The sequence below is a fragment of the Blennius ocellaris genome (assembly GCF_963422515.1).
Source record: "Blennius ocellaris genome assembly, chromosome: 11".
NCBI lineage: Eukaryota > Metazoa > Chordata > Actinopteri > Blenniiformes > Blenniidae > Blennius > Blennius ocellaris.
The window spans coordinates 21855751-21874580 of record NC_137660.1 but is presented as its reverse complement, the minus strand read 5'-3'; the positions used below and the strand labels follow the sequence as shown (position 1 = coordinate 21874580).

Below are 18830 nucleotides of genomic sequence, written 5' to 3'. Positions count from 1 at the left end.
TTAACTCATGGTAATCATCTCGTATTTGTCCTTCAGGCTGCTGTCGTCGTCATCCTCGTCCTCTTCGTCCTCCTCCCCCTCCTCCTGGTGGGGCTTCTCCTGCTCGTCGCGGGGGTGGTGGAGCTCGATGAGCAGGTAGTAGATGACTGCCGCGATCACGCCGCCCACCATGGGCCCTGCCACCGGGATCCACCACCAGTGGTCCGCAGTGCTGCGAACAACAGCGGAGAGAAAAAAAAGACTTTGAAACAAACAAGTAACCGCAGTCTGTGGCTGGCAGTCGTCACTGGATCATTCAACGAGCATCGACTGCAACCGCCGAGTGCATGTGACATTATACAACGACACATGTCATCGGCTCGGGGTTGGCAGCTCAATGAACAATGATGTGAAGAGAGAAGTGTCCATCTGACACCGACGATAACAATGATGGGCGGTGGAGCAGTGGTTGGTGCTGGTTAGAAGCAAAATCATAAAGTCATTTCACACCCACATGAACTCTAAATTGCATCAGTTTCCCGATATATATTCCTCACTCGTTTTCTCATTTAGAGGGTTCAAAGCGACGTTATGCGTTTACAAGTGAGACCCTGATTCCGGTGTTACCTGAACACCTCCATTCCCCAGCCTGCCACGGCAGTGAAGAGCCGGGGCCCCAGGTCTCTGGCAGGGTTCAGAGGATAGCCACAGTTCAGCCCCATGGACACGCCGATGGCCATGATGATCAGGCCGATGGCCAGCGGCTCCACGCCTTTGGGGGCGCCGATGTTCCCGCCATCGATGATGGCGAGAATGCACAGAACCAGCATGCCGGTCCCCACCACCTGCAAGGGGCAGAGCGTCAACACAAAACATTGAGGAAGGAAAAATTAAAGACCCATGACAAGCAAACTATTTTTCTAACACTGCTCTTGTTTTTTAAGTTTTCTTTCATTGTTGTTGTCGGGCTTCAAATGCACTAACCACTCACATCAGTTGCACAACATTTGATTATCATTAACATTTGAAAATCCAGACATTGTGGCGTCTGGTTAAAGAAACACTGAAAACCTTCACATATTGTTGCGACAGTGCAGTTTTTGATTTGCAAGACTAGGATTATTTTTATTATTCCAATGCTGTGCGTGAATGTGTTAAATGTGTAAACTACCTTGATGAGATGTCTGATAATGTGTACGTTTATATAAATGTATCTTTATAATTGCACTCAACTTGGTAACAATTGAAATTCATAGCGTGTTTGGCTGTCACCGAGGTAACCTGGATACTTGTAGTGTACAAGTCATGTAATCTGAAGAACTGAAATGTTCAGATTATTATCAAACTCTTTGTAAAGGAGCCTATTTTTTAGGCTTCTGCTCAAGAATTATAGAATCAAAAAAGGCAGAACTTCTAACCACCAAAGTCATGTCAATTATAAAAAAGTAGGTTGACGAGATTCCACTGGAGCAATTTGTTTGTCTTTTAAAGGGTTAAACAAGGATCTTCAGCTTAATGTGAGCTGCCAGTCATTAAACGTATCTCTACACCTCACCTGACTTGGTTCTAAGCACTTCTAAGCCAGCACACATGTTATTTTTGGACCGCTGCAACAACTTTGTGAAAACAGTGTTAAGTAGTTGTGACCTTCCAGTGAATGGCAGGAAATGGGTAAAAGAAAAAAAAAGGGGGGGGAGGAGTGTTCTCAGACAAAAGAGGACAATCAATTTTGCATTAGCCACATTTGCCAGACTTTGCAGTGTTTGCGAGGTGAAATTGGGAGCAGACAGTGCAGGGGAGGTCAGCGGGCCACAGGCTCACCTGATCAATGAAGCCGCCGAGCACCGACAGGTGCCTCGCAGGATACGAAGCAAAAATATGACCCGTTGCATTGATTCCCGTCACCGACAGTATCCCACTGGTGAAGTCCATGAAAGCATCTGGCAAGACGACAGGAAGACAACTTCAACAACAGTCGTGCTGGTCAAAGCATAGCTGATTGTCATTCCCAATATACTTTAAATTTAAATATATAACAAATTCATGGAAATAAACAGAAAATAAACTTATGAGTGTAACAGTTAAAGACAACTGTAGGCAATAAATAGAGAGAATAACCAGGTCTTTCAAAGTAAAAGACTCTTATCTACATGTGGTAATGTGTCGGGAGTCCCAGCTTTTGAAAAGCCAGTCTATTTGGAGATCTAATCATGTGAAACACAGGAAGTTCAGCTTTCGGCTAATAACTGCTGTTTGGCACGATTCTTCTTCACGGGTGACTTTCTCTCTCTGTGTTCAGTCTCTCATCCGTAGGAGTCGACACAAGTAAGGAGCCAATTTTGAAAAAAAGCAGATAAGTTGTGTTCAAATGGAGAGAGCAACAATGGAAATATATACTCAGAGTTACAGCAAGTACTGAGCGATCTACAGAGGTACTCTGACAACAATATATGCAGTGAGACACTTCCCACTTCTCCGTCATTTTTACATACAAGCACATATTTTGGGGATGATTCACCATAGTATAATCCAAAGACGGCAGCAGCTCCTGTAAACGCTCCGAGAAACTGAGCGATGACATAGAAGGGAAACTTCCAGATCTTGAGTTTTCCTAGAATCACCATGGCCAGGGACACAGCAGGGTTCACATGGCCCCCTGGGACAGAGGACAAAGCACAGTGTGAGGGGTGGGGTGGGGGGTTGGGGGCGGCTGGCATTATATCCTCTCCATCATTAGTGAGGCCGTCACATCTACGAGAGGCAGCAGAAGGGGAGCAGGCCTCAGGGCGGATCGGGCCTGTATAATGTATGTTCCAGAGCAAAGATGCAGAATAATAGTCATTTATTAGAAATTCACACCCGGGGAATAAATACACACGAGGGGCGGAATTAATCAGTTCCCATTTTTTAATTAAGCCGTAATATATATGTGCATTATAAGTCTGTCTTCATGAAACGCTTCCGCTGCTGCTGTGATGTGGCTGCTTCAGACGATGGCGTCCATTCCTGTTTGGACTGAGTGTGGAACGCTGTCATGGACGAGTGGACGTCGCTCCTGATCGATGTGCTCCACAGGACATTTAGTGCCCGGGGTTATGTACGACCCCGGCGAGGCAGCGCGCTAGTGCTCACAAATCAATGGTCAGTACACGTTCATGGAATCTGGACAGAGAGCTGGCACGTTCCTGCCGACACCGGAGGCGGCATATGGCGGGAGGGGCAGCCATAAAGTTATATTATTACAAGCCTCCTGAGTAACAATGTTTTCACAACAACACACGCGAGAGTCTGTGTTTTATACGCTCTGGCTAACGCTCTTGAATATAAATTATTCTAAATGCATCAAGGAGCGTCTGGTGCTAAAAAAAAAAAAAAAAAAGTAGATCCAACGGCAGCAGAGGTGCCAAATTATCATATATATATATATAATATATATCATTACCAAATATAATTATATTATTACAACTTTTGCAGCTGATTTGACAGGCCCCTGATATCCAATAGAGTAGGACACCGATCTCAGTGCATCCTTTAACTATCATTCATAAAATTGTATTGCATAATGGGTATCCAGTTCACTGATCGATTTGGAAATGATTTGTGCTCCCAATGGAGGAAAAGTTGAACTTCTGTAAATATAGTCAATTAACTCTTGCGAAGATATGTGTTTGAGTATTTGATTGATATTTTCATAGGTCAGACATCAAAGTCTGTATTTATATGGTATTTATACACTCAAATATCTTGAATAGAGGTGCACAACTGCCTAACGGCACACATATCTCATAATTTCTAGTTTGTAGATTTCTTGAATAACCGATTTAAGATTATATGCGGCAATGTATTGTTTTATTTACAAAATAGTGCACCAAATATGATTCACATTTGGGATGTTTGCTTAAAAATGGGAATATCTGGAATATCAGATCTTTTGATAAAGCCACAGGGGAAAAACACAGCAGTGTTTCTGCTTTGAAAGAAACAACTTGAAAATAACACGATTGTCTTTTTTAATTCTACTATTGCCTTCTGTTTATCATTGTTAGTTGAACGAAGAGGTGAACAAATGACCAAATATCAAGGTTGCAAGTGCAAACATTTCACCTGAAACGCCACCGGCCACATACGCCGCCATCATCAGGCCCACAGAGAAGCCAATGTGGACGGTGAGCGGCTCGCCCAGGGTGTTTCGACTGAGGACGGTCTGGGCGACGGAGCCACAGCCAAACAGCTGAGAAACAGAGGCGGAGAAAACAGCAAGTACCTCCACTGCATCTCAGACAGAATCGCAAAAGTGGTTACACAACATTTCACAACATCCAAGCTGAACTGAGCATAAACAACATCCGAAACCTGAAGAATAGTGAGGTTTTTTTTTTAAAAAGAAAGAAATTCTCACCACCAAGACAAATGTTCCCAGGAATTCTGCCAAGAATTCCTTGAATATTCCATGTTTCAGAGCACAGTGTTGCCTCATGCTTCTCTTGTGTTGTACTTCCATGTATCACTGTGCCAGCAGATGTGAAAAACTGATGGAAATTCAGCCCTGAAGCTGATCCGAGGCAAAAAAAAAATCTCCACCTCTGCACCGCCGCAGCCATTCAGCACAGGCCATTGATCCGCGAGTACAACTCTCACTCCGTCTCCTCAGCCTCATCAACACCAACTTTCACCGCTTCCAGGGGTCAAACGGGTTCACGGCTGCTGTGTTTCACTTCGGAGTTTACATGTTCTCCTTATGTGTGGGGTGCCCCCCCCCCCCCCCCCCCCCACAGTTTTCTCTTGTAGCCCAAAAACAAATTGGATTTGAAATTGCATGTGAATGTGTGAGTTTGTGTTTTTTGTGTGATCAGCTGGGATCAGCTGAAAGCTGTATAAAAGATCCACACTTACGAAGATGTAAAAGTACAAGCAAAAGGGGGTATGATTTTTTTTTTTCAAAATGTAATTTATTTATTAGTTCAACGCTTTTTCATTTTGCACACCAGTCAGAATAACTTAGGAAACATAAAGGTAATCACTGTGAATACATGAGTTTGGGTCATATTGCTCCATCGACAGATCCATGTAGTTTTAAACATTGCCACAAGAGGTCAGCCTTCAGCAAAGTGCCACTTAATTCAAAGTGTAAGTCACACTTGAGTTACTGAGTGAATTATGGGGTTAAAATTTCGTAGTGAGTCAACATTTTTTTTTTAATAAAGTCTATAAATATTCTTCCAGTTTAAAAAAAAAAAAAGATAAAAAAATCACAGTGTGGTTCGTCAATCAGAGCCAAAGTCGTCCACGTCGTTCACGTCGTTCTCCACAACCTTAATGAGAGGAGGGGATTTCTTCCTGCGCCTGTCAAAGCAAAAAAAACAAAACAAAAAAAACCCAAGTTGCTAGAGTTTCAGAGTGAAGCAGTGAAATGAAAGCAGCGGAGACAGAGAGGGATACAGGCTGAAGCAGAGAGCCCGGGGGGGGGGGTCACCTCATTTCGTTTCGCAGTGCACTCAGTTGGCCGTGAAGCTGCTCGTTGGCCTCGATCTGCTCGTCCACTTCTCTCTGCAATTTCTTCTTAGCGTGTTCCAGACGCTCGATCTCCTCCTCCGCCTCATCCATCTGCCTCTTCGCCGTCTTCAGCCTCTGAGTCAGCTGCAGAGGTCACGGAGGTCAGATAGTCAACCATGACTCAGGCTCTCCGGTGAAAAAAAATCCGGCGTCTTTTAAAAAAAAAATTTTTTTATGTCTACTACCTGGTCTGTCTGGCTCCGCAGGTTGACGTGCTCCTCATCCGACTGCATCTTCATCTCCTTCACTTTGCGCTCCAGCTTGCGGTTCACTTGCTGCAGGCTGTTGTTGTCCCTGTGAGCACAAAGCGCCCGGAGATCACGTCGCTGCTACAGCTTCCTGTAACTAAACACCCCTGGGCAGTGGGTTTGTATGAGAGATGCTCTCGGTGTCACAACCAGGGAGAAAGTGATATGAGTGGCTTCACCGCGTGACAGCAATAAAAGTACCCGATGGAGTCATGATTCACAGTCCCAGCATCAAGTGAAAGCTTAAACTGTGTGGCGCAGACTCTGTATGTTTTGCTCAGATGTGAACCAGCTCACTTCTCTTCTCCTTGCAGCCTCTCCTCCAGTTCCTGGATGCGGCCGTTGAGTTTGGAGACCAGCGAGTCCTGGTTTGTCTTCTGGGATCCCTCCAGATGAGTCACTCTGCTCCGAAGGTCTTTATTCTGAAAAATAAAAGAGAATAATGTGAAATTACCAGCCAAATATCTGACCAATGAGCCACGAGTCTGAGGAGAAGGCAACCGAAATAAAATTAAAAAAAATTCTAAACTGGGAAGTAACATTGAAGATAAACATGTATAGTTTTGTCCCAGGTTGTTTATGTGTCTGAAGATTTGGTTATTTGGAATGTCAGATTGTTTTATCCTGACTCAGCAAGTTTTCAGACAATCATAATGACAACAGCAAATTAATAGTGACTGTCTTGTGCTGTTAATCCTAATCTCCTTATGGTTCAGGCCCCCGTCTAGCAGGGGCCCAGAAAACTGAGCAATATGTTGCATTCACAACCTTTTATGAGTGAGGAAAGATGCAAACAATGCATCAGTGCAAAGTGAGCTTTTTTTTTTTTTTAACCATTCAAATTTGGTCGGTACAATTCAAAGTGCTTCACAAAAAGGAAGGAAGGACAAGGAAACATGAAAAAACAGAGCAGCTCGAAGTAAGTCTCATTTACTCTCATCAAAGCCTGATAAGCTGAAACTATATTTAAAGTGATCCCGTTAAGTATTAAACTATCTGTTTTTTGTATTTTTCATCATACAACATTGAAAATAGTAGATGTAAAATAAGAAATGCAACATTGACTTTATGGACAAGGTCAGTGGTGTTCGGTGATGTCTTGTATCCACAATAAACACGATGAGTTTGCTCATAGAAATAATCCCATTTATCGAGCGTGAACGTTTGATACACTCCCTATGTCAATATATGCCATGGAACGTGAGGATGAGCCACATAGCTAACATGTTATCATGATATTTAGAAAGGGGTTTATACAGTTTGTCACTTTTACAAGAAGTCATGGAAACTTGCAGAGTAGATTTGACACATGAGGCAGAGGAACTTTCAGGTAAACGTAAACAACGAGAAAAGTACTTGTGAATAAAGTATAATTAATTCCGAAAAACATGTCCTTTTTTTTTTTTTTTTACAGTTGATTTTTAAGATTAACTCACTTTAATCCATATCGGTGTTCCGTGACACTTTTTAACCAATCCGAAAGTCGACAGTCAGTAATGTCTGGTTTGAGTTTGGTGCAGTAATGTAGAATGCTCATGAGTGGTTACCTGTCTCTCCAGACTGGTCTTGTCACACTCCAGGTCCTGTCTGAGCGCTCTCTCCTGTATCAGCTCGCTCCTCATCTGGTCCATCTGTCACACACACACACGCACACACACACACACACATAACCAAGCCGGAACGAGGTTTTCAGCAGAGCATCTCGTGTAACCTAACAGGTTGGTAAAGGTCAGGACTGGTGACAGCGCAGGACAACGCAACGCTGCCTTCATTTGTACTCCCCGGTCGGTACCGAGGGATAACATGGCTGTACATTATTAAAAAGGGCAGGGCCGGGTGACACAAAAACACATTGAATGAAAAGCTGACAGCTAAACTCTTAAGGCCAGAGGAAATGCTGTCTGGTCTGGAGTGGCCATCATCAGATCTAAACGCTCTCCTCGCTTAATAACATCTAGAGGCCCCCGGAAAGGGAGTGTAAATAGCTGCTCACAATAGTTTGCTGTTTCTCGTCTTAGCGCTGCGACCAAAACAGCATTTTGTGTCAATTAGTCCACAACGAGCTTCGCTCCCATGAATGGTGGCCTACTTTACCAGCACACTGAAGATGTGCCACACCAGAATTTTAAGAAGTTCATATTGATTCAGAGGGGTTCAGTCATAAAAGCTTCTGTGCTGGGAGACAATAATAGCAAAAAAAAAGACTCAGTTTGAAGCTCAGTTCAAAATGTCAGTCAGCAGCTTTTAGTGTCTTAAACGGGAGGAAATTCAATCACTCAGCCCGACATCTGTTTATGATTAAAAACACATTTCCTTTGACAGTGATTCTCGCACTGAAGCTGAGAAACACGTGAACACAATATGAGCGTTTAGTCCAAGGAAAAAAAAAGCACGGGAGACAATGAGGGAGGGAACCTGCCTGCTCTTTGGTTTTATCTAAGCGCTCCATCAGACGGTCGGCACTGCTGCGCTCATCATTAAGATCCTCTTCCAGCTGACTAATCCGCCCCTGAGATGAGAGGAAGACAAAAGAAAATGTGTCAAACCAAACAAGAGTTCAGTTTATAGGGAAGCCCAAGACAGAGGACAGGAGGGAGTTTTCAGAAAAAAATGGACTCAGGTTACTGAAAGTTGATGTTGAGTAACAGCACACCAGGAAACTGGAGGGAAGAGGGGGGGAAATGCAGTCATACAAAAATAATCGCTGAAAAAACAAAGATTTTAATTTGACTTGCCCACCGCTGTCAGACTGTGAATGTGTGACCGAAGGAAACTGGAGTTGGGGGGGTTGAGCATAAAGTTTTCTGAAAACACCCAGACAGGTCTGATAACTTTTTACAGTAAACACAGGCTTCCTCAGCTGATACGCAGTGTCAACAGTGAACATGCAAGTGTCACCGTGTAATGTTTTGTCATCAGTAAGACAAACAGTGCTGAGCCGTGAGGTGTTGTTTCCAGTTCTCTCGCGGTCCCACAGACGACAGGTGAGAGCGTGATCGCGGGTGTCTGAACAGATCGACGCCGGGGAACGTGATCAAAGGGTGAATGTGGGCTTTGACGCGTGTGACGACGGCGAACAGTGAGCATCGCGTGAAGGCCTCGCACAATGTCACCGCTCAGCAGATTTAATCTTTCAAACTTCAGATGGAAGCGCTTGATAATTCTCCTGATATAATTTGTTCTCACAATCCCATAAGACGAGCTGAAAATATCAAATAAACTACACTGAGGAGTTACACACATGGATGTAACAGGTACGACATTTGGACGAGCATACTTTCATACGGTCTTCTTATTAAAAACAAGATGTCTTCCTTAATCTTAAAGTGCTGGATGTGATTTACCGTGTCATTTTCAGACATCATCTCACTTTAATGTGCTTCCATTAGACGATTGTACCACTGTAGCTTTTGAAAAGCCCAATAGCAACACACAATTGAACGTATTCCAATAACATAATAAAATAACCACCACCATAAGAGACAGTTCTCAAGGAAAACATTTGATTCAAAAGTAAAAACACATACTGGAAGATAATTAATTAATCCCAATAAAGGTTAATACCTCGAACACTGATACAGACGTGGTTAAATAGTGTAATTCAAAGCATGCACATGATGCACACATGACGCACTTGACAATCTGTTTCACAACAGTAACTTCACGTGATCTTCTATTTATTGATGGGGGGAAAAAAACATCCCTGCTTGACGTGGACTCTTAAAGACTTTGGATGTGGACCCTGGACGTTTACCTCCATGAGCTTGACGTGCCGCTCCCGGTCCTCCACCGAGGCTGCGTTCCTCTCCTGCAGCTCCTCCACCTTTTGCTCCAGCTGCCGGCCCCTCTGCTGGGCCTCCTGCTGCTCCCTGCGACACCGCTGCAGATCCTCCTCCAGAGGAAGCAGCTGGACGCAAGTACAGAGCGCAGAATAAACACACACACCACCGACTGCAAAAGCAAGACGCACACTGCGTCTTCTTCAGGAGAGGTTCGTTACTCAACGTTCATTAGTAAAACACGGGATGCGAAAACATCCGAACGCCCCCGCAACGTGTGTTTTAACCCACGTTTATAGAAATCTGAAACGAGGCAAAGTCATTTCCAGCTAAACCGTTGCCTTCTTAAGAAATTTCGTCAGGAACTAAGTCATCTGAACTTCCATACCGATGGATCAGAGGGACAATGAGCACCACACCTCTTCCTGAAGTTTTTTGGCTGCCTGTCTGGATTTCTCCAGCTCAGCTCCCTTTTCCTGCAGCTGTCTCCGCAGCTCGGCCAACTCCCTCTGACTCCTCTCTTTGGCCTCATCGACCTGGTTCTGAAGCACATCTGTAGACGCCTCACACTCCTCCATGATGCAGTTCATCTGCCCGTGCGCATAAACAAAAGTTTCCGATAAGTGAACGTGGTGGATGAGAGAAGCAATGCACAGGAATTAGGAGCTGTTTTCTGCTGATGTCATGCTGTTTGGAGGTTAACGTAACAATCTATAAGCCCACATTTGGCTCAAAGAAAGGATTGGATTTCTACACAAGGCTAAAATAATACCAAAAAAAAAAAAAAGAATCCCCTATTTCATCTCACCTTCCTCTGCAGCTGCTCCACCGCCCTGTCCTGCAGCCTCCGCTCATCCTCCAGGTCAGTTTTTGCCTTCCACAGCTCCTCGATTTGCTTCCTCTCATCCTTGAGCTTCTCTTTCAGCTCCCTGTGCTCATGGTTCAGTTTCGTCAGCTTACTCTGTCAGAGGACGGAAACAGACAGGAGGTATGTTTTGGCATTCAGCCATTTTTTTTTTCTTTTTCTTTTTTTCTTTAAAAATTTTTTGCTTATTACCTGCACGTCCTCCAAACGAGTGAGCAGCGACTGATTGGACTGACACATCTCCTCCTCGTTCCTCCTCACGTCACTCAGCATCTCCTCGACCTGCTGCTTTTCCCTCTGAGGAGGCAGAAGAGAAAACTGAACATTCAGTTCTGGGGGAGGAAGAAAAACCCAAACATTTGAGAAACTTTCAGAACGAAGTACTGCTCTTTCCACATCAGCTGGCTCAGATTCTTCTGTCTCCATTATTTTGGAATCAGGACTCCTAATTTCTATTTATATCTAAGATAGTACTAGTTGACAGTTTTTTTTAAATATTGTACTCCCCTGCAAAAGCTATAACTCATTCCAATTGTCATGGCAACTTCACAGAATCGCAGAATCGCAACAGTACTGAGGAAAACCTCTATTTGGACGATCCAAACTCAGAGGCCGCTGCATTTCTGCTGTACTCGTCAGGAGTTGACGAGTAATAAGAGAGGAAAAAGATAGGACAGAGACAGAAAACAAATAAACTATAGCAGCTTATCTAAAAAAAATGATACCTACAGGATTTGCCAAATATCCTAAAAGTAGAGACTGCTGAACTGAAACTGGAACTTGGTTCCACATTAGAAGAGCCTGTTAACTTAAAGTTTTACCTCTCACTCTACTTTGGATTAGAAACAATAGGAACCTTCAATGCTCTAAAGATGGAGTGTTCTGGCGGGATAAAATGCAAACTGTCAACCTCAACACATGCATCACTCAAGAGTTCTTTTAAAATCCACAATCTGACATTCTTCCTTGAGCAGAGATCTTACAGCGTGGTTAGAATCGCATTATCCAAGCAGAACACTTTGTTCTTGAGGTGCTGTTTACTGGAGGCCTTTACTCTATAGTCCCTGATTCGTGTTTCCGTCTTTCTTCACCACTTTCAGTTTTCTGTTCAATCTTGTTGTTTCTCAACTCCTCCGTATTGGAAGGTGGACGCCTTGAGTATCCGGTGCTGAATAGATCAAGTTGAATGTGGTGATGGACAGCACAGAGGCGTATCAAAAAAAAAAAAACAAGAAGGTGAAAAGGGGTTCACACGTGTTCTCACGTTGTACCTCACCACCCCCGCCCACCCCTCCTCCACCTCCTTCCCACCTCCAGCTGCTTCGTTCTCTGCTCCATCAGCCGCTCAGTTGTCTTGCAGTCCTGGAGGGTCTGGCCCAGCTGATCCACCTTGCTGTTGAGCTCTTGTACTCTTCCCCTCAGCTGATCTCTGTCTTGGCTCAGCTCCTTCAGCTGCACCTTCGCCGCTCCGCTCTTGTCCTCTGCCTCCACCTTCGCCTGACCCAGCTGGGCATTGCTCTGAGAGACGGAATGAAAATGTCAAAGATCAACTCGGCAATAATCCTCTTCACATGTTTTAAAAAAAAATCAAAACACATTTACTTTTCTCCCGTTACCTCTTTGGCCTGATCCAAATCCCTGAGTAGTTTCTCAAGCTCGTCTTCAAACTCATCCTTCAGAGCGGCCAAGTATTTATCGTGGGTCTCCACCTCCTCTTTCAGGGCCCCCTTCAGGGCACTGAGCTCCCGCTCCCTATGGCGCAGCACTTCCTCCTGCTCCTCCTTCACCTGTAGCATCTCCTGGAAGTCCAGGCGGAGCTGTGCCAGATCCTGACAGACAGGACAAAAAAAAGCCTTCCAGCTGTGGATGATTTCAAACATGTGTTTTGCTCCGCGAGTGTAATTTACCTGCAGGAGGACTTCTTTCTGTGCATTTATCACCTCTGCCTTCTCGGCTCGGTCCAACTCATCATGCATCTCGGAAAGCTGATGCTGGAGATCTTTCATCTCCGCCTTTGATCGTTCCTTCTCGGCCTGCAGCTGAGTAAGCCTGACAAAATAAAATAACATTTAATAAAAATGCAGGAAAAACACATTCCAGCTCAAAAATCTTTCATCCTGGGGACACCCCCCCACCCCCCCCAAAGCTGTACACATGTTTGATAGAGGCAGATAAATTGTGGAAATCTACATAGATAGACTCAATAGGAATTCATGTGTTTCCAGTCAAATGACCTTTATCCAATCACGCGTCACAGTTCACTTGAATGACCAAAGGGTTTGAGCGGAGGTGCGGTGAAAGAAAACGGAACACAGTATTAAGTTAAAGTTCACAGGTAATCTGTTTAGTTCTGCATTATGAAGCTGTCTCTCCCTCTGTCTCTCTCTCTCTCTCTCTCTCTCTCTCACTCTCTGGTGAAGGAAAACATGTGACTTTATCTGACAGACTTTGTTCTGAGTAAAGACGATAAAAAAAACAAAAAAACTTGTTAAGAAGGTAAAAACACATACAATAGATCAATTGCGACCCATAGCATAAGTAAACTGCATAAACCCATAAAGACCATCCGCGCCAAACCAGTTCATCTCTCCATAAAGCTGAACGCAGATGAAAAACGGTATATTTATCCACATTGAGCCCAGTTATTCAGCTCAATGTTTCACATCTGCTTCCTTTTTTTATTGCGTTTGCTTCCACCCACATCGAGAGGAGCCAGCTGAGGTGGCTCGGGCATCTATTTCGGATGCCCCCCGGACGCCTCCCGAGGGAGGTGTTTCGGGCATGTCCCTCCGGTAGGAGGCCTCGGGGCAGACCCAGGACACGCTGGAGGGACTATGTCTCTCGGCTGGCCTGGGAACGCCTTGGGGTGCCACCGGAGGAGCTGGAGGAAGTGTCTGGGGCGAGGGAAGTCTGGGCAACTCTGCTCAGACTGCTGCCTCCGCGACCCGGCCCCGGATAAAGCGGTAGCCAATGGATGGATGGATGGATGGATGCTTCCACCCGCCAACGTTCTACTTATATGTTAACAACTCAAACTGTCACAATTAAGACATTTCTGTTGAAAAATAACCGTCAAGTAATCTCCTACTTTAACTAATTTGATTCACATTTTTAATTTGGCAGTGTGTTGTTGCTTTGTAATGGTGGCGCCGGTTGTCCTGGCTTGCTCATCCAACATCACAAGTGAAATACCTTGGATGTTACTTCTCCACATGTGCTCTGAAACCGTAAAAATAACATAAAACAACTGATGTGAAGATGGTGGGGGGGAAATGTGTTATCACTGTAGCTTTAAACAGATAATGATGAAATAGCAAATGATTGAACAAAATAAATGCAGCGTCTATTAACTGACTGAAGCAGGTCCAATTCCAGTCCCTCCCTTTCAAGTTGATATGTGTTGACATGTGACCATCTTCACCCAATGGTTTGAAATGTGCTTCCTTACTGCTGTTTTGTAGACTGAAGTTCTGCTTCAGTCGCAGCCAGTCTGTCCCTGAGTTTGCTGAGCTCCTCCTGACTTTTGGCCAGCTCCTCCTGGAGTTTCTTCTTCTCTGTCCTTGCCTTCTCGCAAGCTTTGGCGAGAGTCATTTCGTTCTGTACAAATAAACACGTAATGAGCCACAGGAGCGGGGAAACAAGGAGCAAGTTTGCAGGACGAGACTGAAGTACACCTTCATCTCAGTTTCCAGTTTTTGCTTCAGTTCGGATACTTCATTCTCCAGCGCGGCCTGGTTCTGTTGCAGGAGCTTCGCCGCCTGTAAAACACACGGGCGCGCACGCAAAGAAAAGCAACGCAGCGTCACCAGCAGGTTCAGGCTCAACGCCGACAACACATCTGGTTGCAGCTCTCACTTTCTCCTCCTCCTCCACATGCTCGGCAGTCTTCCACTTGAGCTTCTCGATCCGCCCGAGCAGCAGGTTGACTTTTCTTTGGGTGGTGGAGTCGTCATCAGTCGTCCTGAGGAGCCACAAAAGATATTTCTTGAACACACATGCAACGGCAGCGAAAAAAACTGTAGAGTGGAAATGAAATCTGATCAGTTAAGAGACAGTAAAGCGTCTCTGAACGTTTAGTTTCGGTTCAGTGAAAGGAAAATGTGTCACTTTTCTTTAAAAAAATTTATTTTTTTATTTGATCTGTCTGGGTGTGCAGTGGTTTTTGCAGATAATGGTGGTGCCACTGCACATTTTTTTCTTAAAAAAGGGCAGGAGACAGGCACCGGTAGATCTTATTTTATCTGTGAAAACAAGTTCATGCTCTGCATTCCTGACAGCCGCGTGTTTGAGCACACACAGCTGGAGCAGAAAGCCTCTGCCCCCCCCCACCCCCCCCCCCCCCCCCCCCCGACGACGCCACATGATCACAACCACAACGAGATAACGGTATAGAAAAACACAGAGTTTCAACAAAATTTGTTTTTTAAAAAGTTGTTACTGTATGTAACTCTTCATCTCTCGTTTCGTTTATTTTGTGAGCCTTTTTAACAGTCCCAAAAACACAGCACCGGATATGTGTAATTGAACACCAGCCTCACTGACCATCTGTGACAGGTTGGTGTCGGCTCGATCGTGCAAGACTCAACATGACGTCATTATTTGCTACATTACTACGTTAAATATGAAGCAACGGACTCTCAGATTATCTCTGATAATCTACAGAATTACGGATTTATAGCTCGGCGATCTATAAATCACAGGAAACCAGCATCACTCTCACTAATAAGATAAGTGCAGCCTAGAGGAACACTTCTTACCAGAATATATTTACAACACACTAATTAAAAGCTTGAAAATGTTATTTTATGTTACCGAAAGACTAATCCAGAAAAACGTAGCCTGACGTTACTTCATGTTTGTATGTTTGTTTGTTTATGCATAAAGCAAACCTTTAATTTTGTGAGCTTCAAAGGTGAGGATTGGTTCTGACTTCTTACAACCCCCAAAGATTTGATGGACTGATATTATTACTAAGTGAATCTTTCTGTAGGTTCGTTTAACTTTTAGCATTTGGAAACCTGGGATGTCTTCGGTCAGGCGCTCACCCGTCTTTCAGGTACGTAAACAGCATTTGTTGTGTGGCTTCTTCTGGCGGATCCGCTGAAAGCTCTTGCTGTCCTTTCAGAAGATCAGGAGTGACCTGATTAGGGAACATACGGCAAATAAATACGACCTTTTCAAATGAACACTTTGCCTCGACGCTAAACTCCTTACCAGAACGTCCCTGTCATCAGATTCATCAGTTTGGTCGAAACACAAGACAGAGGTGGAAGATTTCTCTGCGAAGGAAGGTTGTTTGGATGCAATCTGAGACCCTGCCTCTTTGCCACGATGGTCTTTGAACAGTGCGCTCGGCTTATTTTCCTCCCTCCTGTTTGCCAAAGTGTTGTCGCTGAGGAGTCGAGCTCTTGCTGACCCCGGAGGGTAGATCCCACCGGGGGTTTCGCCCCTGATGCCCCTCAGAGACGAGGCTCTGCTTGAAGCCGACGAGGACGAGGAGGAGTCTGAGATTCGACCGCTGTCCACGCTGCGTGACCGGTGGCATGCCTGGGCGTCCAGCCTGTGTCTCGGGCCCCTTCCCTTCCGCTGGCTGTTGTTGAACTGGCTGATTAGCCTTCCCACAGACACGATGGAGTCCGTCTCCACTATGTTTGGCGGCTTTGCAGGGATTTCTATGCCTGAGGGAGGCACCTTGCTTTGGGTCACCTCGTACGGATCTCCTCCTGCGCTCTCGGCAGGCAGGGGGATCCGGGGTTTGGTCGTATTGCCGGTGTGGTTTGGCCTGGCGTGTTGCTGTCCGGGCCGAGACGCTGAGGCTGCTTGTGAAGGGATGACGAGGTTCAGGTTATTACTTTCAGGGTCATAAGGTCTTAGGATCTCTGGGTGGTTGTGATAATGAAACATGGAGGAGTTCACCATCCTCTGTGTTCCCAGTGAGGAGCATCTTTCATCTACTGACCTCCTCACCATACCCGGGTTGTACCCCGCCTGGTGAGTGATGACAGAAATGTCCCTGTGGCTCTCCTGGACGGTACTGTTCAGAACCACGAAGGGTTGACCTTTGATCCCTTGAACCTGAACCCTCACGCCGAACAAGTTGTCCTGGCTGCCTCGGGGACCCGGCTGCATCACGTAGCCCCGCTGTGGCCTGACGTCCGGAGAGCCGCTCATCCCGTGTGAGTCCATCCTGACTCCGCTGGATCTGGAGATGAAAAACTAATGAGAACACAGACAGGTTTGTTAGAAACGACACGGAAGGAGCCACGGCCTGCATGGGAGAGTGACGTGAGAACCGACGCTTCAGGTCGGTTCGAGCCGAATGAATTGTTTACACAACACCGGAGCAGGGTCGAAGCCTCAGCAGCGCGCAGCTGCACCCACGTAAAGCCAGAATAAATGAACGACAGACGAGAGCCTGATATTGCTGCGCAATGAAAACAGCTCCTTCTGTGTGCTAATGACAGCGTACTATTGTGCAGCCGGAGCTGAGCCAAGTGCATGACGACTTCAACTGGCCAAAGTCACCGAGGTGTCGTCACCCTCCTCTTGGTATAACTTTAGGAAGAAAGCGTCTGGCAACAAATGTATTAGTGTCAGGCTGAGGCACACAAGTACAAGAGGTGCTGTTGTTAAAGCCAATATGGTTTCTTCTGAAGAGCCTAATCCTGCATAAGTCATGATAACGCTACAGAACACAACAAATTCATAAGAATATAATATTTCAAATGATCGGTGACGCCTCTTAAATTAGTTCTCTTGACATGTATTAATGCTTAATGAAACAGTTTTTAATACTAAATATGCTTCAAGTTGCCAGGTTGGACAAAATCGATCAGCGTTTTCAAAATGCCTGAAGTCGACCGTCCTGATCTTTTTTACATCATAAGATATATATGTCAATGATGGCTGTTAGAAACCATTTCCAAAGCAACTTCTCATAGTCAGTTTTAATTCAAAACATCTGATAAGTCCTTAAAGTCTGAAACTGCCATAACTGTTACCCTTGGGTTTGTTTTTTTTTAAATTATAACTGTTTTTTTTTTTACTTTTCAATTGCGTTTTTATTACATTTACATTCAATTAAGTTCTAAAGATGCATATTTTGATAGAATAATGACAGTTTTATCATGTCTTCGTTTATTTCCTTCACTTTCTTTCTTTCTTTTTTAATGACTTTCTCATTTTTCTGCCATCATCACATGTTTGACTCGGACTGTGAGGCAACAAATAACACAAGACTCAAAGCGAGGGCTATGGTATTTAAATAGTCAACACAATAAACCAAAAGGTCACTGCAAAACTTAAGTTCTGTGTCAAGTTTTAAAGAAAAAAAAATGTCTCTCAGCTCAACAAACCGTTTACTACAAACTTAATAAAAGTCATTATTAGCACTGTTGTAGGAGTCAAGTCTTCATGCCATCCAAGCAGAGATAGTTAAAAAATAGTTAGTACCATGAAGGAAGAACTTTTTCAACGACTTTCTGTTTCTCTTGGAAGATTTAAAGTTCTGAGTGTATCGGTATCAAACAAGTTACAAACTGACGTTTGTAGATTTGTCAAAGTTGTGCCGAATGGCAGCGTTTGTTCCAACCAACGGTTTGGACATGCGTTTTCTTCTCACTTTCATTTCAAACATCTGAACTCTGCAGTTTTAGGACAGAAGAACAAACTCTCGTCTGCGCCAAATGTGTCTTCCAAGAGAAAGACGTGTAAACGATCCGCGTTCGGATCGATCGGGTTGAACGTAACGTTGATTTAAAACGTAAGCGCGTGGAGGAAGAACGGCAGAGGAACTTACCGGCCGTGCGTCCGTCCGGGGGGCTGCGCCGTGCGTCGCGTCGCGGTGCGGTGAGGCGGCGACGGCGTCCGGTCAGAGTGTCCTGGCCGCTTCTGCCTCCTCCTCCGCCCGGACGCGCTCACACACTGGGGCGTTCACCGCCCGCTCACACACACACACACACACACACACACACACACACACACACACACACACACACACACACACACACACACACACACACACACACTTTCTATGTCATACCCCATATGGAAACAACCTATACGAGGATATATGCGCATATATGAAACCTATAAGCAGTTTATATGCTATATATATATGGTCTCCTGTACTGCTTCTTTATTTCCACATATATATATATAGCCCATATCTCACTTTGGCAACTGTCATACATTATCAAGGCAATAACTAAGAACTAACTAAAAAACAATTACGCAAGACGAACATATAGGTGCATATATGCACACATGTATACGTGCACATATGTACCTATATAGGTACCTGTATGCACGTATATGTGTACATATGTGTATTTATGTACATATAGTATAGGAAAACGGCCGATTTTCTATATGTCACATATATTAAAAACGTATATCAAAACCTAT

At 44.7% G+C, this 18830-nt stretch overlaps 2 protein-coding genes across 4 annotated transcripts; both read right to left on the bottom strand.

The window, feature by feature from the left end:
- aqp9a (aquaporin 9a) lies at nt 1-4480 on the bottom strand (the record flags this gene model as incomplete). The annotated part of the gene is made up of 6 exons (XM_080504482.1): nt 1-211; nt 607-824; nt 1801-1919; nt 2498-2635; nt 4084-4210; nt 4379-4480. The coding sequence occupies 6 exons, from the start codon at nt 4478-4480 to the stop codon at nt 1-3; spliced, it is 915 nt and encodes a 304-aa protein (XP_080360608.1).
- A 652-nt stretch (nt 4481-5132) lies between these two features.
- LOC308136213 (cingulin-like protein 1) lies at nt 5133-18322 on the bottom strand. 3 transcript variants are annotated; one of them, XM_080504467.1, is made up of 19 exons: nt 18223-18322; nt 15639-16626; nt 15470-15564; nt 14280-14385; nt 14099-14182; nt 13873-14021; nt 12332-12473; nt 12041-12253; nt 11736-11942; nt 10617-10721; nt 10368-10520; nt 9979-10149; nt 9535-9687; nt 8200-8289; nt 7328-7411; nt 6078-6202; nt 5718-5826; nt 5453-5616; nt 5133-5322 (listed from the first exon to the last, which is right to left on the bottom strand). In XM_080504467.1, exons 2-19 carry the CDS (start codon nt 16608-16610, stop codon nt 5244-5246), a joined length of 3201 nt encoding a protein of 1066 aa, XP_080360593.1. In that variant the 5' UTR covers nt 16611-16626; nt 18223-18322; the 3' UTR covers nt 5133-5243. The 3 variants fall into 3 exon arrangements, with proteins under 3 accessions (XP_080360593.1, XP_080360595.1, XP_080360594.1); XM_080504469.1 differs by having other exon boundaries at nt 15470-15537; XM_080504468.1 differs by having other exon boundaries at nt 15639-16640; nt 18223-18318.
- Nucleotides 18323-18830: the final 508 nt, after the last annotated feature.